The sequence below is a fragment of the Oxyura jamaicensis genome, chromosome 21 (genome assembly GCF_011077185.1).
Source record: "Oxyura jamaicensis isolate SHBP4307 breed ruddy duck chromosome 21, BPBGC_Ojam_1.0, whole genome shotgun sequence".
NCBI lineage: Eukaryota > Metazoa > Chordata > Aves > Anseriformes > Anatidae > Oxyura > Oxyura jamaicensis.
This window is the reverse complement of record NC_048913.1, coordinates 753,766-781,594: the sequence shown is the minus strand read 5'-3', so window position 1 is coordinate 781,594 and position 27,829 is coordinate 753,766. Positions and strand designations below refer to the sequence as shown.

Genomic DNA, 27,829 nt, shown 5'->3' with positions numbered 1-27,829 from the left:
GTTACTGGGGCGATGGGCGCCGCCCCGCGGGGGAGGCGCCGCTCGGCTCTGCTTGGTCCCGCTCCGCTCGGCGCCGCTCGGTCCGGCCGGCCCCGCTGCGTTCGCGCCGGTGAGCGGGGACGGGAGCGGGGCGCGGGGCCGGGACCGGGGAACGTGTGGCCGGGGGACGCGGGACCGCCGGGAGACGCGGGGCCGCGCGGGGCCTCGGCCCGGGGGATGCGGAGCCGGTAGATGCGGGGCCCGGGGACGGCGGGCGCGGGGCTCGCGGGGGTCCCGGCGCGGCGCGGGGGTCCCCGTTACCGGCGGCCCGCTCGGGCCTGGGGGCGGGGCTGCGCCCATTTGTAGCCAATGGGCGCCGCGCGGGGCGGCCGCGATTTGCATGCGGCCGGAGGAGCAGGCGGCGCGGCCAATCAGCGGCGGCGGGGCGGGGCCTGCCCCCCACGAGGGCGCCGAGCCTGAACCGGGCCGTGCCGTGCCGAGCCGAGCGGTGCCGAGCCGAGGCTGAACCGTGCCGAGCCGGGCCATGCCTGAACCGGGCCGGGCCGTGCCGTGCCGTGCCGAGCCGAGCCGAGCCGAGCCGAGCCGAGCCGTGCCGGACCATGTTGTGCCGTGCAGTGCAGTGTCGAGCCGAGCCGTGCTGAGCCGTACCGGGCCATGCCGTGCCGTGCCGTACCGTTCCGTGCCAAGCCGCTCCGTGCCGTGCCGTGCCGTGCCCCCCTCACGCCGATGCCGCCCGGCTGTGAAGTCGGTGCCAGCCCCCAGGCGGGGCGCGGTACTCCTGAAGGCGGCCCCGGGCCCAGCAGGGCTCCCCGCAGACCCAAAGCGTTCCTCTTGTGGCCCCCCGGAGCTGCAGCAGGGCAGAGGCGTTGAAGCCCGGGTACCGGCTGCCAAACAAGCAGGCAAACCAAACCAAAAGTGCAAATATTTCGCCAAAAATTTCCCCGAACACCCTCCCTGCCTTGGCAGAGGGGCCAGCTGCAGCGGCAGGACTCAGCTCCCAGGCAGGTGACCCCGTGTGTAGGTAGCAGGACGCGTGCGGCCGGACAGACGGAGGAGCAACCTTCATCCCTGTGCCTTCATTCCCCCCCGACCTTCATCCCCGCGCTGATGGACGGGTCCTGCCTCCACACGGCCCCGCTGCTGTGCGTGCCCCTGGGGTTTGCTGCCAGATGCTCCCGAGGCGTGAGCTGCTCCGGTCCGGTCCATACTTCTCAGGGCTGTCTCCTTAAGGTGGGCAAGTGCGGACAGCCCCAAGATATCCAGCAAGCACCCGTGTGCCTTTGCTGTTGAGTGTGACACAGGTGATATGGGATGCTTCCTGCAGGCTCTTAGGGGCTCCTGTCCTGGTAAAAGCCTTTTGGCAGAAGAGAGGAGCACGTACGTCGCGCCTCGAGAAATCAAAACTGCTCCTGGCTTTGTGCATGCAAGTGCATCAAGCCAGGCTTCCAAAATCGCAGGTTGCTTCTAAACCTTGCAATGCTGCAAGCCACATTTCTGTGTCACGGGTAAGTGCCCAGAGAGGCAGGGTGGCCAACACAGAGAAAATTCATGTATGCAGTGAGCACACGCATTATATAATAATTGCATATACATGTGTGCAATGCTTCTCCTGCTGGTTCGCAAGAAAAGCCTCTGCTTGCAGCCACTAGCAGAAGGTAGAGGGGAGCAGTGGTTTTTACATTTATTTTTTTAACCTCATAAGGCACGGAGCAGGGCCGAGGTGTCCCAGGCACCGTCACCATCTCCTCACTCTCAGTGTGCAGGTCTGTGGGCTGGACACATGGCACAGGGAGCAGAACAACTGGTGCAGGTGAACACAGCTTGCTGGAGAAGCAGAGCTGCCAGGCCGGTGCTGCAAAGCTCTTGTGGAAGGGCTGGGCTGGGTTCCTGCCCCGTGTCCTGCACCCTGCTGCCAGAAATCATGCAGCTCAGCGAGGGGAGCTTGCCGTGCTCAACACTCTCAATAAATCTTGGCATTGGCTTGTCTTTTTTCTTTCCAAGTGTTTTTCTGCTGGCCAGCACACTCGTGCTTCTGGAGCTGCCCCTGCACGTGTTGGCAAGCAGGTCCCTGTTAGTCCTGGTGCGCTGGGAAGTAGCCCCGTGTCTGGTGGCCCCGTCACCGGTGTCTGCGTCTGTGTGCAAAACTTGCTTGGTTTTTCATCAGGCAAGTGTGGTTACAGTCAGAACAAAATTTGCATGCAGGCTCAGTTCCTGGCTATTTTGGGACTCCTGAGGCAGATGTCTTTCCCCATTTTTCCTGAGCTGCAATCCCAGATCCGTGCGGGTGCTGGGAGCGCAGCTGTGCTGCGGCACTCGGCACCGCGTGCCCTGCGAGCCACGGTGGTCAGCACTCACAGGGGGTGCTGGGGAGCGCCCAGTTTTCCTGATTTAAACAAAAATAACCTACTGTGCGAGCTGCCTGCTTCTGAAACACTGGCCCTTTTCGTTCACTTGGCCCCTGGTTCTCGTGTTCAACCAAGCCTCGAGCAGTATCAGCTCTGATCACTCCAGTATTACAGCGCTGTAATGGAGCTGGGGACAAGTCTGCTCTAATTCCTCGGGTGTCTCTTTCATCTCCAAATGGCGTGTTTTGGGGAAGGAACCTTCCAAGATGGCAAAAAAGCAAAAGTCAGTTAAAATGTGGCAACCACTGCCAGCCGGGACGTTATTAAACATCTCTTAACGTACACCAGAAGCTCTCGGTGCCTCTGCAGAGACAAACACACCAATTATTTATCAGTGCCAAGGAGGAAAGCTTGGTGCCCAGGGTATCCAGCAGCTCAGGCTGAAGTTGTGTGGTACCAGCCGCTGCCCAACTGCCCAGGGTCCCCCAGAGCCATGTGGGGTGCAGGCTGGAAGGCAACCCAGCACCACAGCACTCCTGAAATGCAGCTTTGCACCCCTGGGCATCGCTGGGGACCCCTGCCCATCATGGCCAGACACGCCGTCCCACTCCCAACCAGCTGCAGTGGGTGCTGGCGCCATCCCGGGTTTCTCTCTGCTGCTGCTGTTCTCAGCTCCAAAGCAGCACGGGGCGCAAACCAGCCGCTGCCTCAGTTGGTGCAAGTCTTGCACGCTGCCTGGTGCAGAGCTCCCCCGGCTCTCCTCTGTTTTCTTTGGATATTCGCAGCTTCGGAGGCCAGAAGGGGCCATTGCCACCATCCCGTGGGGCCAGCAGCACCCTGGCCTCACACAGCCCGGCTTCCTGCTCGGCACGACACTTCTTCCCTTCTTCTTTTATTCCTTAAGAAAAGCCTCCAGCAGGATTGAAAAGCATCCAGTGGCGGAGACATCCTGCTCCCCTCCCTCTGAAGCAGCCCCGGCACCAAGCCTGCCTTTGTGCCGCGCGTTCGGGGCGGCGGGCGCAGCACAGCCGCCGCTCGCTCTGCGCACGCTTGCGCTCCCGGGGGGCGCGGGGCTGGGGCCGCAGCGGCGGCAGCGACACGGTTAAGGCACAGGCACCGGCGGCCTCCGGCGGGCACGGGAGACCAGGCTCGTCACGTCGGTACGGTGCGGCGCAAAACTTGCCGAGTCAGGATGTGAGCGCGGTGAGGACGCGTTTGCTGCATCCGTGCTGGCAGGGGCTCCCCCGCCTCCCGCCGCGCGCTTCCGCGGGCACGAAGCTCTGCCGCGAAGGGCTGGTTTTCGGGGAGCCGAGGGGAATGGGGTGAAAAATACCACCCGCCGCGTCTGCCTCCAGCGTGCGTGAGCGCTCGCGGTCGCTCTGGACAGGCATCTGGCACCGCTCTCCAAAATCTGCAGAGCCTCCATCTCTGCCAGGCTGCTCTCTGCCGTCAGCTGATTTGCGTCTCATTTTTTTTTTTTCCTCCCAACTGCACATCTTCACCACCGAGGAAGAAAAACTTTCGGGGCGGGGGGGGGGGGGGGGGAAGGCTGGCTTTGTGTGCCTGCAGACCTCGGAGCTGAGGTAGGTGCGCGGCTTCGGGGTGCTGCTGCCCTTCGGCGTGCCACTGGCCGGCCCCGCAGTGCCGCTGCGCCGGGCTGTGGGTGCCTCGCCCGCAGGTGCAGTGCAGCAGGAGCCCGGCCGCGGGCTCTGCGGAGGGCAGCGTGGTTCGGCGGGGCTGCACATCGGGGGCTTGCGTGTGCTCGGGTGCGTGACGGGCAGCGTTACTTCTCTGCTTGCATACGTGAATGCGAAAAGAAATAATCCCGTTTGGTGTGTCACATGTGATTTTAGGGTTTGTCATTGACTCCGGGCGCTGAGCAGCGCCGAGTGCCTGCGCTTCAGAGTGCACGGTAAAATTGCAGGCGACCTCACGTGTTGCAGCTAGACCCCTGCCGGGCGGCTTTGTTGTTATTTTAATGAATGGGTTATAAACATACCCGAATGCCGAGCCTGCAAGGAGCCTGCAGGGCTCTGCAGGGTCCCGTGCGGGCAGGGGGGATCCTGCCCCACACACCCCTGCAGGCACCGCTGCAGGCGGGGGGCGCGGGGGGCGCGGGGACCTGGCTGTGCCGGGGACATGCAGGGCATGAGGAAGGAGGCGATGGCAGGAGGTGCTGGGTCTGGCAAAGCATTTGCAAGTCACAGTAGGGCAATATGACTAATCGTCCTGAAGTCATCTTTTCTGTAGTGCGTTGGGGGGGGGAATTCGCTGAGGACGCTGTTTACCAAACCCTGAAAAAAAAAAAAAAAAAAAAAAGAAAGAAAAAAATAAAATTAAAAAAAAAAAATCCCAGGACAGGCACCTCGAGTGGGGAGAGGCTCTGTGCAGCCGCACCCGCACCCCCACAAAAGGGCTTTGCTGGATCACAGGCAGGGGTGGGGGTCCCACAGCCCTCCTCCTACCCCATGCTCAGGGTGCTCAGCCTGGGGACCGCCGTGCCTCAGCCAAAGCAGTGGCGGCTGCAGCAGGGACGGAAGGTCCTGGGAAGGGGGAAGCATCAGTTTGGCCCTGCCGGGGCTCAGCAGAGCACCTGTGCGTGGGGGGCTCCTGGTGGAGCAGCCACCCACTGGCAGTGCAGCCCCACCGAGATCAGCGCCGAGATGGGCAGGGTGTCGTAGGATGCCCCGTGCCGGCTTTGCCACCAGGGAAGGTCAGGGTGGAACCAGAGGTGCCAGGTTTCTGCCTGCCCCATGCACCGGGCTGCCGCTGGCTGGAGCTGGGGTGCTCGGGGGGCCATGCTCGGGGCTGGCTGGGGCACTCAGGCTTCACGTGGTGGCTCTGCCTGAAGGAGACCTTTTGGCCAAGAAGTAGGCACAGGCCCTCACTTTGGTGTTTCAGCATCACTACTCATCTGCGGGGCAGTTTGATTTCAGTCAGTGCATTCCCACGTCTGCACCACACCTGGTCAGGACTAGGGTAAAGCCATGCAGTTACATCTCGGCAATTAACTCTCTAATGAACAAGTCTTAAAACCTCCTTCAAACCATCCACCCAGCTGGCCCAGCAGAGCCTCAGCCCTGGGCCACCTTGGCCATAAATCCTTGCAGCATGTCAGTGGCTGTGCTCTCCTGACCCATCCTGCTGGCACAGCGTGGGGATGGGGACGGGGACGGGAGCTGGGTGGCAGCGAGCATTCAGGGCATCCCTCATGCCTGGGTCCCAGGAGCATCCCACACTTTTATACCCAACATCACACGGAAGAGAACTCTTTTCTTCTGTTTCCACACATCACCCTGCAGAAATTTGTGCTGAGTTTTGCCCCGGTGAAGCCGAAGCTGCAGGAGTTGTCCCGAGCTCCCTGCAGGGGCAACAGAAAAATGTCGGCACCGGAGGGACGGGGCTTTGGGCAGCGCTTCTGGCTCTGAGCACCTGGAGGGACACGCTGGTGGCCTGGCAGAGCTGCCTCGTCCTGGGGATTAGTGCTGTCCTGGAGAGTGCCGTGCCATGCCATGCCATGCTGTGCCATGCCGTGCCATGCCATGCCATGCTGTGCCATGCCGTGCCATGCCATGCCATGCTGTGCCATGCCATGCCAAGCCATGTTGCCCCACGGTGCATGCCCCTCATGGCACGCCGCTCTGCTTTGAAGCTGGGGCAGGTCCCTGGGGCACCATGCACCACCTGGGCAGAAGATGCCTCAAGGGCCTTACATCCCTTTCCACATTTTAAGGCTGCCAGCGGTTCCCCAGCAAGCACGGTCACAGCTTGGCTGTGCTGCGCTGCTCTGGTGAGAGTGGAGCCTTTGGCATTGGCGCTGCTGCCCCGCCAAGCTCCTCCAACAGGGCTGGGGCACCCGGCACCAAGGGGGTGGCTGGGGACACCCACTGAGAGGCAGCAGGGCTGGCTCACCAGAATTATCCAGAACGCATGAAAAGAGCCGCTCCTAAGCTGTGCAATAGTTTTGAGCCTGTTTCTGGCCTCTCTCTGCTCGTGCAGACACAGAAGCAGTGCTGCTGCCCCAGCTGTGGGTCAGAGCGGGGTCCCCTTGGTGCAGCAGCTCCCCTCAGCCTCATCACTTTGCTTCCCGGTAACTTTGGTGGGGCAGGCAGGGACTGGCGGCTGCGGCTGGCCCTGCACTGCCGAACAGCGGGAGGTGCTGTGCGTACGGGGTTTCTGATCTCCGGGAGCAGAACCGCCGCTCCTGCCCGCTTTGCCCTTCCCGGAGCCCCTTTCTGGGGACTCTCACCCCCTGGGGATGCTTACAGCTTTGCCCATGGTGCTTGGTCTTTCCTTGTGCTCTGCAGAGCACTGCTGGCGCTCCTGCAGTGCTTTGGGGGAAGGCTCTTGCGCTGCAGGACCCACGGGCAGCACGGGGGTGCCGCACACCCGCTGGGGGCCGCGCTCCGCAGCATCCCGCTGGGGTCACGCTACGCAGCGGTGCCCGGGCTGCTCAGCCGCAGGGAGTGGCGTGGCAGCGGGAGGGCAGCTGCCTCCTGCCAGTAGAAAAATAATCCTGTCCTCGCTGAGCTGCTGCGAGCCGCGCTCCCGGCCCTGCTGCGCGAGGGGGGCCGTTGGCGCAGGGCTGCAGCACGGCCGCAGAGCTCCCGCCGTGCTGGCGAGCGGCTCGGCGGGGACGGGCCCCGGCTGCCGCAGCCGCTGCCATTGGGCCGCGAGGGCTGCAGGGGCTGCGCCGCCGCGCGCGGGCTGCGTGCGCGCCGTGCAGGGATGCGCGCAGGATGCGTGCCGGGAGGCGAGCGCCGTGCGCCAGGCCCTGCACCTGCTGGGGGGGGGGGGCAGCGCAGAAATATCTGGCTCCAAATCCAGGGCACAAAGCAGCTCGCTGCCTGCAGTGTAGAGGTTCGGTTTCATGGCTCCGCGGAAAGGTCGTTTAAATTTAAAAGACTGAAATCCGCCCCTTCCCTCAGAGCTCCTGCACCCCCCTCGTGCAAGCAGACTGCAGGAAAAGCCCGGATAATTTTCTTTTCTGGTTGTGCTTGGGAATAACACACACACTGCAGAAGGAGCCTCACAGGGTTGTTACAGGGTTGATTTTTTTTTCCCTGTCAGCAAAATGTTTAATTTTTCAGGCCCTGAATTTCTTCACTGTTTCCTGCTGTGTTGTAAGACTGCTGCCGCACAGGGCTGGGCCTCACCAGTGCAGCTCTGCAGCCCCGGAGCTGGCTCGCCCTGTGGCGTGTCCTGATTGTCTCCTGTGGGCAGCAGCGCAGGCAGCAGCACGGGCAGCAGTGCAGGCAGCAGTGCAGGCAGCAGTGCAGGCAGCAGGCAGCCCTGCTCAGCACCCAGCAGCACACCAGCAGTGCAGCCTTGCACAGCATCCTGCTCACTGCCAAAGCACGCAGTCCCCAGCCTTTGTCCATGAACCCCACGCCCTGGGTTGTGTTCTCCCAGCCTCTCAGCAACTGCCAACTTTTGGAAGCCACCAGCCCCTGAATTTTGGGGAAAACAACCCAGCAAGGGGAACTGGTGGCACTGGCCGGGGCAGTGTGGGACGGGCCTGGGGGAGGTGCAGGGACATGGGGTAAGCAGCAGTAGGCGGTGACCGGCAGTGGGTTGTGGTGCTGGGGTCTCTGGGGCTCCACGCGGGGCTCCACGCGGGGTGGCGGGGACCATGCTGTGCCCTTGCCGCACGCCCATCCGGCTCACAGGCTTCAGTGACAGGAAACGCCGTCATCTGCATGCTCTGCAAACCTGCGTCTGGTTCAGCTTTTCTTCCTCTTTTTTTTTTTTTTTCAGAGGGTAAGGCAGAGAGCGGGGCTTGGGACGCGAGGCTGGCTCCATGTATCCGGAATCGACCACTGACTCCCCGGCACGACTCTCGCTGAGGCAGACGGGCTCCCCCGGGATGATCTACAGGTGAGCACCGGCCTGGGCAGCCCCAGGGGCTCGGCGGGACCCAGCAATCCCACGGCCATTGGTGTGCGTGGTGGAAATCCACTTCTAGGACTGCCAAGCCGCGGGCAGCCCCTGGGCACCAGGGTCTCATTTTAAGAGCTGATTCCTCCGGTTACCGTCCGGGAGCATGCCAGTACCCGGTGCATCGGGCACCCACGGGTGGGTGCAGCACAGGGGGCACCACCAACCCCCTCCTGCCACCACCAGTCCCGGTTCGGCCACGCGGTCCCGCCGGGCCCTCCACCTTTCTAACGCGGTTTGTGGCATGTTTCTTCTCTCTCCTACTTGCTGTCGGAAGCGCTAGGTATGGGAGCCCCAAGCGCCAGCTCCAGTTCTACAGGTAACCGAGTCCTTTCTTTCTCCCTAAAAATGCCCCCGGGAAGTAGAAATGTCCCACAGCGGGGCAGCCCCTCGCCTGTGGCTGCTCCACATCCGCACGGGGCTCAGGGAACCCCCCGGGATGTTCTCCTGCATGCTGCCGGTGGGCCCGGCCATCGCTTAAATCCTCGAGTCATAGAGCTGGAAGGGACCCACGAGGATCACCGAGCCCAGCTCCCGGCCCCACACAAAACCATGTCATATATCTGAGAGCACTGTCCCAACACTTCCTGAACCCAGACTCGTGCTGTCCGTCGGGCCCATGAACCCTGCACGTGCTGGGTGCAGCCCGGGGCGCTGGGAGCAGCACCGAACACCGAGGGCACCGGGATGCTGCCGCTTTGCAGGGGCCTGGCCTGGCGGCACGGGGGCCGGGGGGGGCTGGGACGTGCCGTCATCTCCTCGCCCTTGACAAGCCTGGCTCGGCTGGTGCTGTGCGGAGAACAGCCTGAGCCTGTTAGCTTTTCCCCAGGGCTGCTCCAGGAATCCGTCCAGCCCTTTCATCTGCTCCTTCCATTTAGAGAAATGTCATTAACTGATACATAAGACAACACATGTTTTTTTCTCCATCCTTTTACTGACTAAAATTAAAAAGGCACTTTTCTCTGGCACACGGTGCCAGCAGGGCGCTGGGAGCCACTTCAGTGCTTCCAGGGACACCGTAGCACAGCGGTGTCGGGCTGGATCCGGCCTGGCCACCTCCAGGACAGCCCGTGGTGGTGCGAGGGGCGATGCACCATGGCCTCCCCCTCCATCCCCCAGCACAGCGTGTGGATGGAGGAGAGGGTGACAGGGTCTGGAGCAGATCTGTGTTTAGGAGAAGTGTGTCTGCCCAGAGGTGTTTGTGTTTTGGACCCGACGTCCCTCGGCAGCCCAGCTGTGAGCCCTGACACCACGCCAAGGGGCTCCTTGGCACCCCGGGTGTCGCCGCCACGCGCGTCCCGGCGGGACACAACCTGTCGCTGCGAGGCGCCTCGCTGCAGCCACCAGCCAGGGGCAGCTCCGGGCAGGGGAAATGAAGCCAGTGTTCATAAAGCAGCTGCACATCCACAGGCTTTTAGAGAAGTCATGAATAATTGAACTGCTGTTCGCTAGGAAGAAAATACCCTAATAGGGCTAATGGAGCGCTGCTAAAAAACTTGACTCTGGAGGGACCTGTATTCACCAATTGCTTTGGATGCTAAGCATCGACACTCCCCTAATGAAAAAAAAACACAGCTGTGCATGTCTTATAGCTGTCCAAGGGAACCCTAACAACCCAGAGCTTTTCATTTTAATGAGCAGGATCCCCACAAGCCGGGTAAGTCCGAGCCGCCGGGCGGCGCGGGGCCGGACGCGCAAGGGGCCGGGTGGCACCCGGTGGCTCCGTGGGCGCAGGAGGCAGCTCCCCGGTGCGCGAGGGGTGCATTTGTCTGGGCAGGGGTCTGTGCACCCCCGGCCACACAGCGGGGCCTGGCAGGGCTGGAGGGATTTGCTGCCCAAGGTAACGCAGGGCTCATTTGTTTGGGGGCGTTTTTGTTTGTGGTGGTGTTTTTGTTCTGTTGCAGGCAGGGTGTGAAATGGCGGGTGTGGGCTGGAAAGTGCCTGGTCTGCCCCTGGAGGGGGGCACCGGCCTCGGGCTCGCCACCACCTTCTGGCACCGCGGCACCGCTCACTGCACCCTCAGAGTGCCCTGCGTCGCGTTCGGCTCTGGGTGGCAGGGTCCCTGCGGGCTGGGGACAGGGGGTGCTCGGGGGTCCTGCCCGCAATCCTCCGCAGCACAGCTCCTGCTTTGGCATGTCACTGCCTGGGCTTTGGCAGCTTTTCCAGCCCCCCGCTGGGGCACTGCTTGTCGTTCCTCAGTTAGCAGAAAGTTTTTGCTAAGTTGCCCGGGGACGCACCCAGTGCTTCTGTGCTCTGCCTGCCACCTCGTAATGTTGCTCAGCCAAAAATCAGAGAGGTGTCAAAACAGGGCATGCAGCTAATTACCACCTCGCTCCTTGGAGCAGCTCACATCACCCCCACCGACTTCATCCGCCGCCTTAATTTAATTGCAGCGAGATGAAGCCAGAGAAGTGTGCAGCAGTGCTGTGTGCTCCTTTGATTTTCCTGGCTGCTGTGGAGCCGGGGAGCTGCCGGCACCACGGGGTGAAATCCCTTGGCCACGGGGAAGGGCTCCGTGCCGGCACTGCCGGCTGCAGGCCCCAGCTCCGAGGCATTCCAGGAAGAGCTGGGTGGGTGCAGGAGGTCGGAGGGGTTTTGCTTTCCATGCCACTGTCCCCAGCTCCATGCCCACTGCCTGCCACTGGGTGCCCCCTCCCGGAGCAGGGGCTGGGGCACCAGGGAGCGCAGCCCCCTCCAGCCAGTCCTGCGGGGGCTGCAGCCAGCAGCGGTCAGCACGCTGCCAGAGCTGGTGTTTGCGAGGTGTTCGGGTTTTGTTTTGTCATAGTCCCACCCGACTTCAGGAGAGGTGATCCTCTTTTCATATTTTCCTGCGCTGTAGGAACTCTTGCCGCGTGATTTTCCTGAGCAGGAGGAGTTTTACGGTATTTTCAAACACATTGTTTATCACACAAACTCCCCAGGGTTTTCAGTAATTCCCTGCAAGTTAATGCTCTCTTTTTTTTTCCCCTTTTTCTGCTTTTTTCTTGAGGTCACACTTCACTGGAAGAGCACACACTGCTTTCAAGCTGTGCTGCCGTAAAATAACTTCTCGGGAAAAAAAGAAAAGAAAACAATGCCAGCAGTGGGGTGTCGGGCACAGCCAGGCGCTGCGCTGGGCTCTCCCCACCCAGGGCCCGTTGGGAGCCCCCAGAGATGTGCAGCTCGCTCAGGCCCTCAGTGCAGATCGTGTTCCAGAGAGCAGCAGGGAAATCAATGCCACCTCCTCCGTGCCGCCACCAGCGGGGTCGCAGGCGCTGCCGCGGGGTGCTGGGCTCCTCTGGCCGTGCTCGGTGCCCGCTGTGCTGCAGGCTGTGCTCAGCGCCGCACTCGGCGCCGCGCTGCTGCTGCAGGGAAGGTGTTGGCTGGCGGCACGGGCTGCAGCAGCCTGCTGCGGGCACCACAGGCACCCCGAGGGCTGCCTGGCGCCTGCGGCCCTTCTGCAGGACTCCTGCCCCATGGGAGCCCCATGTGGCCGTGCGTCCTCGCTGGCCAGCGAGTATGGCCCCTGTGCAAGCACCAGCTTCTGCCAGGAACTGCAGCACCGCTCGTTCCACCCCAGCCAGTTCCAGGGGCCACCCGTGTCCCTTTGCTGTGTGTTCCTGAGGGAAGACAAATTGGTTGCAGCCCGGTCAGTGTCCCCCACAGAAGTAGAGCCGTGCCTCAAGGTGGGCACGTGGCAGGCTGCAGCAGTGCACCCAGCTCAGCACCATCACAGCAGGAGCTCCGGGACCCCGCTGCATCGTGCAGTGCTTGTACCCACGCTGTGCCATGCCAGGAGGGCAGTGTGGTGGGGCTGAGCCCCACATGAGCACCCCATGCAGCTCCGTCAGCACCATGGGCCAGCCCAGGCAGCACCCCTTCCATTCCCTTCCCTGCTGCTGCGCCGCATTTGCCATTTCTTTTGCTCGTTGGCTTTCCTGTGCAGACTTCTGTTCCGCTTAAGCCAGTTGTTTTGCCATTTATCGCCAGGACCCCTTGTCCCCTCCCCGGGCCGCACGAGGGGCAGACCTGCTGCGGGTCCCCACGAGGCCGGGCACGAGGCTGGGGCCCTGGGGCGCCGCGGCGCTGCGGGAGGTCGGGGCGGCTGCCCGGCTCTCTGCGACGCGCCCCTGAGCCCTCGCTGCCCGGCCGGCCCGCAGCCCCCACGCTCGGGCAGCAGGATGCTGTCCATGACGTACAGCGAGAGCCTGCGCAGCGTGGCCAGCCGGCACCACCCGGACTGGGGGCTGCAGCAGCCGCGGCGGGCGGACGCGCTGGAGCTGCGGCGGCTGCGGGACGTCCGCGCGGCGGCGCAGGCCAAGACACTGGAGGAGTTCCTGCGGACGCACGGGCTCTCGCTGGACGGCTGCACGGCCCGCGCCACCGGCATGAAGTACAGGTAAGGGGCCGTGGCCGCTCGGGCGAAGCGTCGCGAGCACCAGGCATGCCAGACGGGCACAGAAATCCCGGTGGTGCCAGGGCTCGGTGCGGTGCCCGGGCACGGGGCGGCGTCGCAGCCTGCTCCGCGTGGCGCTTCCTGCAGGTGACGCGCTGACGCTGCCCAGCCAAACGTGCCAGCTTACGGCTTCTCTCTCGATGACGGTGTGACCCTTTGCAGTCCCTCGAGGGAAGGAGAATGGGCGCGGTGCGTGCAGGGGCGGCTGGCATAAATCAGCGCCTTTCTGCCTCGCTTGGTCAGTGGTGCTCTTTAAGCTTCCCAGCTTATTTTTGCTTTTACTTCAGTGTCGGTGGGAAGTTTGGAAGTGCAAATGTATTTTGTGCAACTGCGCGGCTCTGGCCTTTTGCAGTGTTTGCAGGAGGATTTAATGTGTGCTTCCGGGTGCCCTGTGCTCCCCTGGCCTCTCTGGCTGCAAAATTAAACACTGATGCAGGGAGGGGGTAGAATAAAGCTGAGAAAATGTCCTGCTGAGCCGGAAAGCTGCCTGTGAGCACAGGGACAGCTGGCACGCCATTAATTTTGCATGTAGGTCCAGGGCACGGAGCGGTGAGCAGCGTATCAGTGTTTCAGCTCACTCTTGTCCCTCTCATTACGGCACCGTTGCTGGAGGGGGGATGCGCAGAGCGCCCGCAGCTTCCCAGCACGGTCCCCAGCCTCCATGTCCCCGCAGGGGAGAGGGCAGCAAGGGCGAGGAGCTGTCCTGGCCGCTTAACAAAAAGCAGGGGTAACATTTACACGTCGCAGCAGCCCATTTAATATTCATGCGGCAATTATTTATTGATGGAGTGCACCAGCAGGCACGGCCCTTGGGCACCTCCTCGCTTGGGGCCGCCCGCAGCCCAGGGGTCAGCCCAGGGGACGGGGGCAGCTCGGGGGAGCTGCTGGGGTTGCTCCTGCAGACCTGCGGCCGTTCCTTGTGCTGGTGGCTGTGGGCAGAAGCTGGCGGCGGCGTTAATCTGGGCTCAGCGCTGCGGGCAGATTACTGCGGGGCTGCTGGGGGCACAGAGCTCCCCCCGCAGCTGGGGGATGCAGAAGCGCCCACGCTGCTCGTGCCCCTGGGGAAGGTGCCCACGTGGGTCGGCCACAGGAGAGCGGCAGGAATCGTTTTGGTGGGGAGCGCAGCAGGATTCCCCCGCCCGGGGCCGGGGGCTGCTTGCGCTGCCGCCCGCGGATTACCCAGCCCCGCCGCCCGCGCTAAGGAGCTTTGAGGCAGAGGGAAGCCCGAGCAGATCACAAGTTGTCTCGTTCCATCGGAGGCTGATTTATGTAATCCCCTTGCACGCCCCCATAAGCCAGTCCCCAGCCCCAAACCATTTTCCTTGTGCTCCAGAAATGACTGCACAGCACTGCACTGGCCGTCCGGCTGGAGGCTGTCCCGGTGGTTCCCCTCCTGCTCTGACCACGACTTCCCGGCCATCGGAGCCCTGCCTGCTGGGGTGCAGCTGTGTGTCCCCCCGGCGTGGGCAGCCCGGCAGCTGCCGCAGCAACGCCCACGGAGCCCGTGGCCGATGGCCTATGAGCACAGCCACTCATGTCCTTCCTTCAGCAGCAGATGCTGGAATTGGGTTTCAGCTTGATTGATTTAGTTCTTCTGTGGGGAAGTTTCAGGGAAGATTCACGCGGGTCACAGCACCAGCTTCAAACCCAGCGAGGCTTTTGCCCCAGGAGGAAGCAGGAGAGCTGGCGGCATCTCCATGGGCTGTGCATTTACCCAGTAATAACGTACTTTTTAATGTGCAAATACTCATGTGAGAGATTTTACATCTGACTTGGATCAGCTTAGGAGCAGAGACACTGCACTGTTCTTGCACAGCTGAAGGAAGAAAACAGAGCCCTTCACGGCCAGGGGCTCCTTTCCCTATTGTTGCCTGTTGAACCCCAAAACTCACATCCTGGACTGGGGAAGCAGCACCTGCAGGGCAGGGTGGAGGCAGGGATGGAGGCAGGGGTGGAGGCTGGCAGGGCTGGCCACCATCACCCCAGGGCTCTGGCCCCGGTGGCAGCGGGGTGCAGCCCCCCAGGTCTGTGTGCTGGCCAGGAGTTGTGAATGCAGGGCTGTCAGCACCTCTCCATGGAAGGAGATTCAGAGGGACAAGGTGAAGGCAGATAATTCGAGAGGCTTTCCAGCAGCCCTGCGCGGCAGAGGCACGCTCTTCAGAAATAAAGGGGGGTGTGCGCCTTCCCGGCACAGAGCGGCTGGAAGTGGTCATGTTTCTGCCTCCCCACCTGCTCTGACATTGTTTGTTTGCTTCCTAAAACTCATCAAATATTGATGGCTTGGAGCTGATATAAGCTGGGTCTCTCGATCCAGCCCCACAGCCGTCATGTTGGCTGAGTGATGCTTCGCAGACGTTAGGAGGAGGGCCCTGCTTCGCAGAGTTTGCCGTCTAAATTTAGGCTGCTGCCGCTGCTCCCTGCCGCCTCCGCGGCCGCGGGAGGGTCGCGGGAGGCGAGGGGTGCCCGGCGGGCGATGCCGGGGGGCCGCAGCGCAGCACAGAGCCCTGGCCACACGGCGCCCAGGACACCGGCCCCACGGGGGGCACACACCCCTCTCCCCCACGCAGCCGGGGCGTAGGGCGCTCCCCACGGCACGGCACGGCTGGACCCACCGGCAGCATCGGCAACGCTCGGCGGAGACCCGGGGGTCTGCGTGTCCGGGAGGGGGCTGGAGGCGGAGGACAGCACTACAACGTCCCCAAGTTTGCCTTTAACCCTCGGACAGGCAAGCACTGGCGCTGCCGCAGGCTGAGAGCGAGCACGCGGCATCTGCTGGCTGCTGCGCTTTGCCCTCTCCTCCGGGACCTGCGCGTTTCTGGGGGAAGTCCTCCCCGTTATCCTCACTCCTGACGCTCCGCAGCGCGCCCGGGAGGAGCGGCTGAGCCCCGGGGAGGGAGGGAGCCTTCCAGCCCGAACCGCAGGGCAGCATGCAGGTCTCCTTTGTGTGCTCCGAGCACAGCATAAAGAGCCGGAGCGCGGAGGACCGGCTGAACCGGCAGAATGCCAGCAGCCCCAGCCTCGGCACGCGCAGCAAATTCCGGGCAGTGGCCATGGTCGCCCGGAGCCTGGGGCAGCTCTCGGTGCAGAACGCCCCGTCGTCCAGCGAATCCAGCGTGAAGCAGCCGGGGATGAAATACAGGTAGGAGAAGGACACGCTGCTCGCTCGGGGAGACGTGCTGCTGGTTCGGGTGCATTTGATACTCCTCGCTGTGATTTGTGCAGGAGGGAGGCTCGGGGATGGGGGTGTATTATTCCCATCTTCCTGCTCCTGGTTTCTCAGAGCTACAAGTGCTGGTCTGCTCCGTGTGTGCACTGCTCACCTTCATTTCCTCCCTCGCAGTTTGCTGTCTTTCCCCTTTCAGTATGGTTTTGGTCCAACCTGATGTAAAACAGTGGAATGGGAAGGGAAAAAGTAGCCCAAAAATGCAGTTTGGGGTTTAGGAGGACCCATGGTGCCTGGTGAGCCTGTGGCAGCGAGCAGCAGCTGAGCTGGGGAAGTTGGAGACTTCGTGGCACACGCTTGTTCATGGGGTGTGAAGGCATCGGGGGCTTTGCAGCACCGCCAGTTCGCTCACAGCCCCAGGGAGCGTGTGCTGAGCTGTGAGAAGTGTTCAGACCCTGTCTGTGTGTGCGGGTCTGGACATGAAGCACGGCGTGTGCACAGCGTGCCCTGGGTTAATGCTCTCAGCGCCCTGTGCTCGGGCAGGGGGTTCCCCACGTAGCTGAGCTCACGCCGAGCCCCAGCTGATCGCAGCTGCGTGCTCCCGCTCCAGCCCAGATGCGAACAGTGCTGGGATGCAAAACGCATCAGGCAGGCGTACCGCTGGCATGAGATCAGCCGTCGCCCTCTGTTATCTTCCTAATTAGCCACGTCCCTCTCGCCTGGTGTGGCTGCGTGCACTGCCCGGGGCTTGGGGTGCCCGGTGTGGTGGGGCTCAACTCGGCGCTGGGCAGGGTGGGCTCAGCGCCGTCCTGGGGTTCAGAGAGTGGGCACGGGCACTGCCACAGCCAGGTCTCAGCGGTGTAACCACAGACACAATGCATCCTGTGTGCCGCTCTCCCCCTGCCCAGTTCCTCTCCAAGCATGCAGATGTGCTTCCAGCTCCCTGGACCACCCCTCTGCCAGGCGGTGACCTGCTCGGGTGGCTGCCAGAGCCAGGGTTCCTCCGAGAGCCTTGGGAGGTGATGGTGATGGTGGCACTACACCTGCACTGGGCCACCCAGCTCTCCAAAGACCCCTGCTCTCCTCCGTACAAAGGCTCCTTGCAAACGGATGCTGTACAGGCCCTCCACCGTGCAGGGGGATGCCCGTCCCCTGAAATTCCCGTGCGTGGCCTCCCCAGGTAGCTGCACGTGTCTCAGTTTGGCGGCCAATCCATAAACTTCTGCGCAGGGAAGCCATGAGCGGAGGCACTCCCGTCGCCCCTGTGCCACAGGGCTGCCTCCCACGCCCGGGAGGGCTCCCGGAGCAGTACCGGTGCCCGTGCAGCGACACGGGTCGGGCGAGCCATGGTTGTGCTCCCCTGTGCATCACAGCCCCACGGCCCTGGTGTTCACCGTGCTGACAGCCCATGACGATCGCCGCTGCCCTCTGCTAAGCAGTCTAAAAATAAAACGGGTTTGAGACGTGGAGCATCTGCTCCGTGGCGCGGGAGCAGCCCGTGCCTTCCAGATGTTGGACAATAGTGCAGCAGCGCAGAAAGAAAGCGTCCTGATTAATCTCAGCCTGAAATTAATAAACATCATCGCCGTCCTGTGGCTCTGCTCCGTCCCCGCGCCCTCAGCCCCCTGGGCCGGGGCCGGGGGAGGCAGGGGTCGCAGGGGGCCGCGGGCCCTCGCAGTTGCTACGCGACTCGGCTCCGGCAGCCGCGCGCGGGCGGGCTGCAGCAGCTCACCTACACTTTATTTATTTTAATGCTTGTTGTTTGAACCTTTGTGATTTTTAAAAATGCGCTATCAATCACTGTGGCAAAGGCAGGAAAGACGTCTGCCTGCCTGGATTCGTTCCCGAAAGAATATTCTCCACTTCTTTGTGCCAGCCAAATTTTCAGTGTTGTGCAGGGGTGCTTCGTGCCTGCAGGCACCTGCTCCGCTCACGAGCCGCTTCTCCCCTTGCGAGCTCCCCGCGATGCCGACACGGCAAGGACTGGCAGGTCCCGGGGGCAGCGTCCCACATCAGGGCAGAGCCGGGCACCGTGCTCTCCCCTTGGGGTGCGCCCCAGCACGGATGTGGCCCCGTGCAGCCCCGGCAGCCGCTCCCTGACCTGCCCCTCGCATGGTTTTTCCTGGGCTCGTTGTTACAGGAGGTGCACGGAGGCTGCTGGCACGGTTATGGGGCCAGGCTGGGCACTTCCCGTGTGCTTTTGCTGCTGGCATGCCCCTGTGCATTCAGCCAACTTTTACTGCTCAATGATCTGTGGTTTCATCAGCAATTATTGTCTCTTGGAGGAGCCGCATCCACCTTCCCTTTTTGTTGTTCTTTCTCTTGTACCTTCTGGCTCGCGACAGCCCCAGGTTTATTTCGGTTTTGCCTGGTTGCAGAAGTAGAGCAGTGACTGTGGTTAGGTCTCGGTGCTTTCAGCTGGCCTCAGCTGTTTCATCTTTTCCCCCTCCTCCTATTTTAAAATAAATGCTTGACTTTTCCAGCCATGATTTGTGGTTTAGAGGAGAGACGTGCGTCTTTTAGGTTCTCATTTCAGAGGGTCACTTCTGCAGGTGTCTCTACACGCAGTGCACGCCCCGGTGCTGTGTGTGCCTCTCTGTCCCCATTGCTGCTCTCCCACCCTCCTGACATGAGGTTCCCTGTTTTTTTTGTTTTTTTTTTTTCTGGGCTTTTCCCCCTCTCTTGCTGGTGGGGGGCACCTGCACCTGGGGGTGTCCGGCTGGTGGCACTGGGGGCCGGCTGCTGCCTGTCCCCACGTCCCCACCAGCACCGCAGCTCGGGGCAGCCCGGGCACTCCAGGACCGCTGGCAGCGCTTCCTGTCGTGCAGCGATGCGTGGGACATTCAGGGAGCAAGGTGCAGTTCTGTGCCCACCCCGCGGCACGCAGGGCCGTTGTGCATTTCACTTCGTCACCGGTGCCCGTTCCGGGGTGGGTTTCAGTCTCCCTGCTGCCCCTCGCCTCCTGCACGGGGATGTGAATAAATGCCCCGGCCCCGCAGCGTGCAGGTGGGGAGCTCACGTAGGCTGTGCCCTCCAAGAGCCGGGCAGTGCCGGGGGGGTCGTCTTTTTAATTAGCTTAATTAATTATCAGCGTGAGGATTTACGAGTGCTATTCTAATGGGTCTCTGTCTTGCAGAAATCTGGGCAAGTCTGGGCTGAGAGTGTCCTGCCTCGGCTTGGGTGAGTGCCTGCCCTCCCCGCACGGCTCCTGGCTCGGGGGTGCGCAGCGGGGCTCCTGCGCTTCGTGGGGGAGAAAAAGCGGATGGTCAGAAGCATGCCTCAGCTGCTGGCACGGCGTTTCTTGCACTCCCAGCAGCTAATAGTGGCCAAAAATTTCTGCTTTGTCCTCAATTCTCGCGCCGGCTCAGCACAGCGGCGGGGGCAGCGCCCTCACAGAGCCTGCTGCTGGCCTCAGATCTAGCTGGGAACGTGCGCGGGACAAGCAGCCCGGTGGGCTTCCAGCCCGAGTGAGCCGCTTACAAAGCACGGATAGATGTATTTACAGCTCTGTGATTGTCGCTGGCAACAATGGGTTTCTGTGTCTGAAACGTTACCACTCGCTCACAAAGATAAGAGGGGGCTTTCTTCCGGGCCGGCAGCAATGCTGCGATGTGGCCCAGAAGTTCTCACGTGGTTTTCTCTTTTTCTCCCCTGACGTAACAGAAAGAGAACGGTATGGACTGCAAGTGCTTTGCCACATGCGTTGGCGCAAAGCGTGGCCACACAGGAGCTATGCCAGGATAGCTGGGGTGGGCGGTCAGGGCACGGCGCGGTCGGGGACGGGACAGAACCCCCCACGGCATGGCCCCACTGCCCCCTGCCCATACCTGCAGCCACTGTGCTCAACGTGTGACTTCTCTCCTCCGCAGGGACATGGGTGACTTTCGGAGGGCAGATCACGGATGAGGTAAGGACAGTGCCCACCGGCCAGTGTTGCCCCACGGCACGCAGTCTGGCTCCCTGCCGGCAGGGTTCCCCCCACGGCCATGGGCCCAGTCGCAGGGCACCACACCGTGGAGCCACCCCGGGGCACCAGGACTCAGCTTGGGCTCCTCCGAGCGCTCTTGGGCATCCCCCCCCAAGCATCCCCGCTTTGTCTTTGCAGATGGCCGAGCAGCTGATGACTTTAGCATATGACAATGGCATTAATCTCTTTGACACAGCAGAAGTCTACGCTGCTGGCAAGTGAGTACCCCGCTTCGGCACGAGGGGCTGCACGTGCTGTTTGAGCCTTCCTCACCGGGCTCTCCCTGACTCCTCCTCACCCCGGGCCGCATCCTGTGCTCCCCTCCAGCGTTCTTGAGCTGCTGCCAGGCTGGGCAGCTGGGTGTTGGAGCCATGCGGGGCCACGGGGCAGAGAGGTGCTGAGCTGGGCTTTGGGCTGGAGAGTGCTGAGGCATCTTCAATCCCCTCGCAGCTGCAGGCTGCAGTATATTTAGCATTAAAAGCATCAGCACGGCTATCGACGTAATAGCAAAACCTCCTTTTTCTTCCCTCAAACCCACTCCTGCGTTACCCAGAAACCTGGGCAAGGACGGTGTTGCCTTCAGCAAGCTCAGTCCCATGTGTCAGTGCAAGAACCCCAGGCAGCCTCCAGCACTCACAGAGCCCCTCAATACTCGTTGGGTGATTTAGGCAACCACATCTGAATTTACGGAGCCCTTCGACACTGCTTGTGGCTGCTGCCGGGCTGGGCTGTAGCTGCTGGCGGGCGGTGTGCCGTGGGTTTGGTGTGCCGTGGCTTTGCCATGTGGTCACTGCGGTGCTGCAGAGCCCCCACCGGGACAGGGCCAGGCTGTGCTGCACGCTGCAGCCCCGCTCTCACCGGGTGTCGATAACTCGTTGGCTTCGTGGCTCTTTGCAAACCATCCCTCCAATCCCCCATCCAGCCCAGTTCTCCAGGCACGCTGGATTTCCTTGTACCTGAGGTTTTCAGAGACTGCTGTGCTCATTCACAGCATTGTTCGAGCTGTATTAAAGCTCTTCAGTACAGTGTGCCTGCAGCCACTCCAGTTTCTAAATATTTGAAAGAGAGTTTGAAAGGATAGGTAATCTTAAGCATTCAGGCAAGCCCGTCACCCCCGAGAGCAGTAATGAGGAGCTCGTCCTCCTTGCTCTCCATTAGCTCAGCGAGGACAGCCATTGTCATGCAGGTTGGTTTAAAAGTTTGGAGAGTGGAAATAATTAAATCATTCCGCTTCTCCGCTCTCGTTTTCGGAAGTCATTTCACATTTGCTCAAACATTACATCTCACCGCGCCCTCTCCTGTGGAGGTGAGGGCTCTGTCCAGGCCACACGGTGCCGGCACAGCACAGGGGGCTCTGGTGCTGGCAGAGGGGTGACAGGAGGAGGGGAAGTTGTGCCGGCGGCTCCTGCACCGGCTCTGCCTCAGCCGTCACAAAACACAGTTGGGGAGCACCCTGAGCAGCCCCAGTGCTGGGGCACGGAGCAGGCACAGCCCACCCGGGTGGTGCTGGGCTGTGTTTCTTCCCCCCTCCGTGCCGACCTGGTCCCATCACAGCCCCACGCCTGCACCAGGGAGGCGGCATGTGGTGCCTGGGGATGCGGGGGCACCGGGTGGCTCTCCCAGGGCACCGTGTGCCGGGGCTGCTCCGCAGGAGGGGTGGCCCCGATGCATCGCGGTGCGAGGAGCAGGCCCACACAGACGCTTAAAAATAGAAAGCTCTCGTTGTTGGGGAGCAGCGGCACTGCTGGAGGAGCTGGCAAATGGCTCTCCAGAGGGCTTGTCTCCAGTGAGGCGCCCCTGCCCGAGTGGAGCTGCCCTGGCCGAGCCTCAGCCCTCTTGCAGACTCCTGCGCTCCCCTTCCCCTTCTGCGAGGCTTCCCTCTTCAGGAGGCTTTAGCAACCTCCAGGGGCGAGCGTCTGGGGCTGCGTGCGCAGGGCTGAGACCACGAGGAGGGCGGCACGGCCGGCCCTGGGGCAGGCACCGGGCCCTGGGTGTCCCCACCAGGCTCTGCCCGGCCCTGTGGCGCTCGCCTGCTCCTCTCCCTCCGCTCCCGGGGCTCCCCAATGCCGCTCGCAGTCGCTTCTCATTACCAAAGCATTCCTGACCTAATTCCTGTACCAGCCTAAAGAGCTCACGGCTTATGTCTCCCTTTCTGTAGGGCTGAAGTTGTGCTGGGAAACATTATCAAGAAGAAGGGGTGGAGGTAGGTATGACTTTCCCTGGGTCAGGCATTTCACAGCACATGAATTTTCATGCGGCAGATTTCCTTGGCAACTGCGGTGCCTGCGGGCTGGGGAAGGAGCTGGGGGCTGTGGGCACTGCTCCTCGCGGGCAGGGGGCCAAGCGGGGCACAGGGCAGGGCGCTCGGGGCTTTGCAGGCACAGCGGTGACTCTCGCCTCTCCCCGCAGACGATCCAGCCTGGTCATCACCACCAAAATCTTCTGGGGAGGAAAGTAGGTAGCACACCCACCCTGCCCTGCAAGAGAGCGGCCAGCGCACGGCGGGCCCTGACCTGTGCTTCCTCTTCTTTCAGAGCGGAGACGGAGAGGGGCCTGTCCCGAAAGCACATCATAGAAGGTAGGGGAGCGGGCAGGACGCAGTGCCACCGGCTCTGGCTGGCTGCGGAGAGCCCGGCGTGCAGCGACCGCCCCTGATGGCCCCTGTGCTGTGCGGCCAGGTCTGAAGGCATCTCTGGAGCGGCTGCAGCTGGACTACGTGGACGTGGTGTTCGCCAACAGGCCCGACCCCAACACGCCGATGGAAGGTAGGTGCCGCCAGCACTGCCATGCCATCCGGGTGCTGGGACATGCTGGGCGGGAGCAGGCGTCCAGCCCAGGTCTCCAGGGCCGTGCCCCTTCCTCAGCAACACCGCCCCGCTGCCCCCAGGTCCCGCTTCTCCCCTCTCGCCCCTCAGCGGTGCGGAGAGGCGGCGACCTGCTGGTCCCGAGCGGGAGGGCTGCTTCCCAGCAGCCTCAGCTGTGCATCGCATCGTGCGTCTTGTATTTCATTGCCATCCGTGGGTTTTAATCATGCTTTGTGTGGCAGGCTTTCTCTTTTAAAGCGTTTTCCATTACTGAGCATAAATCCTTCCCTCTGTCAATGCGTTCAGCACGGGCACAAAGTTAAACCTCTGCAGAACACCCCCCATCCCCCCTCGCCCAGTGCCAGGAGCCTCCCCGGCCACGCTTGGACAGCTGGAGGCTGCTGCCACGGTGCTGGAGGCGCCCCAGCCCCACGCCCCTCGTCGTGCCCTTCGCTGTGATACGCCGGCAGCTGTAACCTCTGGTCTCTCTACATCTTTCTTTTATCACCAGGGGACCCATTTAGTTCTTCCAAGTCAAGAACATTCATCATAGAAGGTACATCGTACCCGCAGTCTGAACCCCAGCGGCATTTTATGGGACAGAACCCGCACTTGTCTTTAGTTTTAATTCCTTCCCCCCGAACAATCCTCTCCATAAAATGCGCAAAGGAAAACAGCAGCAACAGCCAAACAAAAATACACCCCCTGCCCCCGAGAACATCTTGCAAGTAAAGGAACAAAGCAAACAGCTGGTGGCTCCCCTCCCTGTCGCCTCATCTCACCCCTGGTCCTCTCCCCATGCATGGCTGCCGGTCGGGCGCGCTGCTGCTGGAAGCGCTGCTTTAGCCCCGTGCCGCGGGGCTCAGAGCGCATGGGGGCTGCTGGGAGAGCGCTCGGGAGTGGAGCGAGCATGCCGGGGGGAACACGACATGGTCCTTGTTGCAGGGGATTTCAAGAATCATTCCTTGATGCAGGGGGTTCAGGTCCCCTGAGTGGCGAGGAGTGGGATCCCCGCGCAGCACGAAGGCTGGTGGAAGCTGCAAGGTGCCGCTGTTGGAGCGGACCGGCTCCCAGGTGCCGTGGTGCCAGCTCTCGGCCCTGCCCTGCTGCCTGCACCGGGCTGTGCCGGGTGTTTCCTCTCCGTATGTGGATAAAGGGCTTGGGCAAAAGCCTGCCTGGCAATGCGCCACTTGACACAAGTTTTAATGAATGGAGAAATCCAAACCCGGGCGATTTCCAGCCCCGTGGGATGCAGCTCGCACGGTGGGTGCCGGGCAGGGGGGGCTGGGGGCAGCCGGCTCCGTGCTCAGCTGCAGACCTGCAGCTCTCCTCTCTCCATCCCAGCTGTGAGTGCGTGGGGTGCGTGGGAGCACCCCGCAGCAGCCCCGTTTCCTGCCGGAGCCGGCAGTCCTTCCAGGTGCAGCTTTTCCTGCTGCCCTGGGCGCTGCCAGCCCGTCCCCATGCGGGGCTGCAGCCCAGCACCCAGCTAGCTGCACGCAGCCTCCCCCAGCCCAGGCCGCCCCTGTTTGCCCCCCTCCCTGCACGTGCAGGACCAGGCTTTCTCCATGCGGCCCTCTCTTGTCCCATGCGGAGCTGCCAGAGCCGACTGACAAAGCCTTTGGTTAACACAAACCCAGTGCCTGGCTGAGCTGCCAGCCCACTGCTGCATGTGCTGGTGGTGTTAAACCAAACCTTGTTTGCGTTTTCCTTCCTGCTTCCTCCATTTGGCGTGGCACCACGTCTTGGCTTGCAACCCAGCCTGCATGGTTCAGAGCTGCCTGGGGCCAGCAGCTGAAGATGCAGCCAAGCCCCCCCAGCCGAGCAGCACAAGGCCGAGGTCGTGATGCTGGCCCAGAGGCACTGGTGGTTGGTTCCGGCACCGAGCCCCTTCCTCCGGGCTGCAAGCCCTGGATGGAGCAGTGATCCCGGCTGCTCCTGCTCAGCATTTCGTTTTGGAGGTCAGGGCAGTGCTGGGTGCAGAGGATGGGCCGCCTCCTGCATCCTCCCCATGGGCAGCCTCCGGACAGCCTGACCGGTCTGCAGCTCCACGTTTCCCATCGTGGCCCACTCTCTGAGCTGCGGAGGCAGGTGCGGATGGTGGTGCCCGGGGATGCGAGCAGCAGGCGTGCTTTCCAGCCGGTTGTAACCAGAGGGTTGTAGAAACACCTGCCCACCAGCTTCCCCCTCTTCTGCGGCATTTGCAAGCAGCCTTGCAAGCACTGTACGACGTGGTGGCCCCAGGCGCCCTTGCCGCATGCTGGTGGGTTCATGCGCATCCCAGAGCCATCCTGTGAGAGACCCGTGGTGCTGCCAACACCACTTACTAAACGCAGGGTTTGGGGAAGGTGCTCTTTTTTTGTGTGTCCTTAAGCCCTGTTTTACCTGTGACTCATTTCTGTGATGGAGCATTTGGGGCAAAGCTGGAGCTGGCTCTTAGCCCCTCCACCTTGGAGGCAGCGCCAGCCTCCCTTGCGGTGCTGGTGCCGGGCATGGGGCTCAGCCTGCCGCTCTCCCCTGAGTACTCAAAGCAGCCCTTTTCTGCCTGTTTCTCTTTTTCCCCTACTTTTCCTGTCTTTTTTGTGTGAGGGTGATGCTTTCAGCTGGTCTCCGGGTGCCACGCACAGCATTGGTGCTGGTGTCCTCGCGGCGAGGGCCTGGTCCCTCGAGCCTTGGGCTGCTCTCTGTGCCCCAGAGCCCAGTGTCTCCCACCCCGGGCAGCGCCGGCGCCTGCTCCCTCAGCCCCCTCCTGCTCCCTCTCCAAAAGCATCTCCTGAACACCACCCCCACCTGGGGGACCATAAATCACATCCTTTTTGTCTCTCCCTGCTCATCTCAGCACAATCGCACCTAAATATGTCAGCTCCATGTGACTCTCATGTGGTTTGATTTGGGTCTGTTTTTAATAGATTTGGAAAAGCACTAGGTGTGGAGAAGCGATTTCCAGTGCAGTCTCTCTCTTGCGGGTCATTTTCGGTTCCCTTTTGTTTTAATTTCCGCGTCAAACTCCCGCCCCGGTTTGGTGTTTGGACGTACACTGCTTGCAAGATGTCTGTGCAGCGCCAGCCCCCCTCCCCGCGGCGTGCCCGCGCCCGGCCGCGGGTCCCGCTCCCTAACGCCCGCCTGCCGCTCTCCCCTTCCTCCCCGGCAGAGACGGTGCGCGCCATGACCCATGTCATCAACCAGGGGATGGCCATGTACTGGGGGACGTCGCGCTGGAGCTCCATGGAGATCATGGTAGGGGCTGCGCGCCACTGGCTGATGCTGTTACAAATAAATGCTTGCAGAGGCCTCGGTGCCCGAATCGCTGCTGGAGCGGCCGCCACGGCCTCGTGGGGCAGTGGAGCCAGGACACGGGCACAGCGGGCGCTGACACTGCACACTTGGGCTTTGCAGGAGGCGTACTCGGTGGCCCGGCAGTTCAACCTGATCCCACCGATCTGCGAGCAGGCCGAGTACCACATGTTCCAGCGGGAGAAGGTGGAGGTGCAGCTTCCCGAGCTCTTCCACAAGATAGGTACCGGCCCCGGCCCCGGCCCCCAGGTCCTCACCCAAACCCAGCAGGAAGGGCTGGAGCACGGGGAGCAGCCGGCTCACCCCTCTGCTCTGCTCCCCAGGTGTCGGCGCCATGACCTGGTCCCCGCTGGCCTGCGGCATCGTCTCAGGGAAGTACGACGGCGGCATCCCCCCCTACTCCCGGGCATCGCTGAAGGTGAGCCCTGCACTCTGCACGTGCCAGGAGACTCGCACTGCTCGGGGCGCCCCTGGGGAGGGACCGACTGCAGAGCGGGAGGGTGTTGGGGAGGGGGTACAGAGGTTGAGATGCCAAGACCTTGGGACATTCTGGTTACCTTTTCCATGCAAAGCACAGCACATTACTTGCAAGGTGCTGGTCCTGTCCCATATGCCATAGGATGGGACAGGCAGCGTGCCAGGGACCGCTGCTGACCCTCCTCTCTCACCCCCAGGGGTACCAGTGGCTGAAGGACAAGATCCTGAGCGAGGAGGGCCGGCGGCAGCAGGCCAAGCTGAAGGAGCTGCAGGCCATTGCCGAGCGCCTGGGCTGCACGCTGCCCCAGCTCGCCATCGGTAAGGGGGCTGGGGAGGGGAGCGGGGGGGCAGCCGGGCCGTGCTCAGGCTCCACGCTCTGCATCCCCAGCCTGGTGTCTGCGGAACGAGGGCGTCAGCTCTGTCCTGCTGGGTGCCTCCAACGCGGACCAGCTGATGGAGAACATCGGAGCAATACAGGTGAGGCCCACGCGGCTCCACGGCAGGGATGGGACAGGTCCAGTGCTGCCCTGCGCCACGTAGGAAGGGGAGGTTTTGCAGAAGAAAAAGTGGGGGTTTGCCTGATGGAATGCTGAATCAAAGACGCTGCTTTGCCAGGCGGTGGGAGTGGTACAGGGCACGGGGCCAGCTCTGCTGCCACCGTCCCACCTGAATCCTGACCACGCTCCCTGCTTGCACACAGGTTCTTCCAAAGCTGTCGTCTTCCATTGTCCACGAGATTGACAGCATCCTGGGCAATAAACCCTACAGCAAGAAGGACTACAGATCCTAAGCACGCACCGTCGCTGGGACACCACGCCGCCCTCGCCTCCTGTTCGCTTGCTTACGCTTTGTTGAAGCAAAGTGGAGAGCGGTTCGCATCGAGAACACAACGCGCCGAGACCGTGTCGAGAAATCGTTTCAAATGTCGCTGCAAGAGAACATAATGCTTACTACGTAACATTTATTTTGGATGCAAGAAAAGCCACCGCTGGGGAGTGCGCAGAGGCAGTGCCCACCCTCGGAGCTTCCTCTCCAACTGCAGAAGCTGCCCGCGCTGGTGCACAACGACGACGGGCGCCTCGGGCTTGGGCTCTGCACTGGCCTGGCTGGCCCCGGCACGTGGCCCCGGCATGCGGCGCGCTCGCTGGGCACCGCGCAGAGGACTCGGCCGGTGGGACCTGTCCCGGGCGGCGGCTCCGGCCGTTGCATGCGTCTCCCCGCTGCTTCTCTTCTTTACTTTGTGTTTCTGGACGAGGAGGCTGTTACATTCGGGCGTGCTCGGAGCACGGCGGCCGCGGGAGCATTGCACGTGCAGGGCTGGCTGCTGGCTGGGACCGCACGGGCTGTAAGAGGCTGCTGTACAACACCAACAAGGAAACAACGAAACTACCACCAACAGCAAAGTCTTCT

The 27,829-nt window shown here is 62.3% G+C and overlaps 1 protein-coding gene across 10 annotated transcripts; it reads left to right on the top strand.

The window, feature by feature from the left end:
- Positions 1 to 42: 42 nt before the first annotated feature.
- KCNAB2 (potassium voltage-gated channel subfamily A regulatory beta subunit 2) lies at positions 43 to 27,817 on the top strand. Of its 10 annotated transcripts, none has more exons than XM_035344808.1 (17): positions 43 to 109; positions 8,103 to 8,222; positions 8,560 to 8,601; positions 19,017 to 19,060; positions 19,750 to 19,787; positions 19,986 to 20,065; positions 22,006 to 22,050; positions 22,257 to 22,301; positions 22,382 to 22,425; positions 22,526 to 22,612; positions 23,163 to 23,207; positions 25,800 to 25,885; positions 26,045 to 26,165; positions 26,266 to 26,360; positions 26,617 to 26,737; positions 26,808 to 26,896; positions 27,120 to 27,817. In XM_035344808.1, exons 2-17 carry the CDS (start codon positions 8,146 to 8,148, stop codon positions 27,207 to 27,209), a joined length of 1,149 nt encoding a protein of 382 aa, XP_035200699.1. In that variant the 5' UTR covers positions 43 to 109; positions 8,103 to 8,145; the 3' UTR covers positions 27,210 to 27,817. The 10 variants fall into 10 exon arrangements, with proteins under 10 accessions (XP_035200699.1, XP_035200697.1, XP_035200700.1 ...); XM_035344806.1 differs by lacking the exon at positions 43 to 109 and adding an exon at positions 3,399 to 3,548; XM_035344807.1 differs by lacking the exon at positions 43 to 109 and adding an exon at positions 3,650 to 3,928.
- Positions 27,818 to 27,829: the final 12 nt, after the last annotated feature.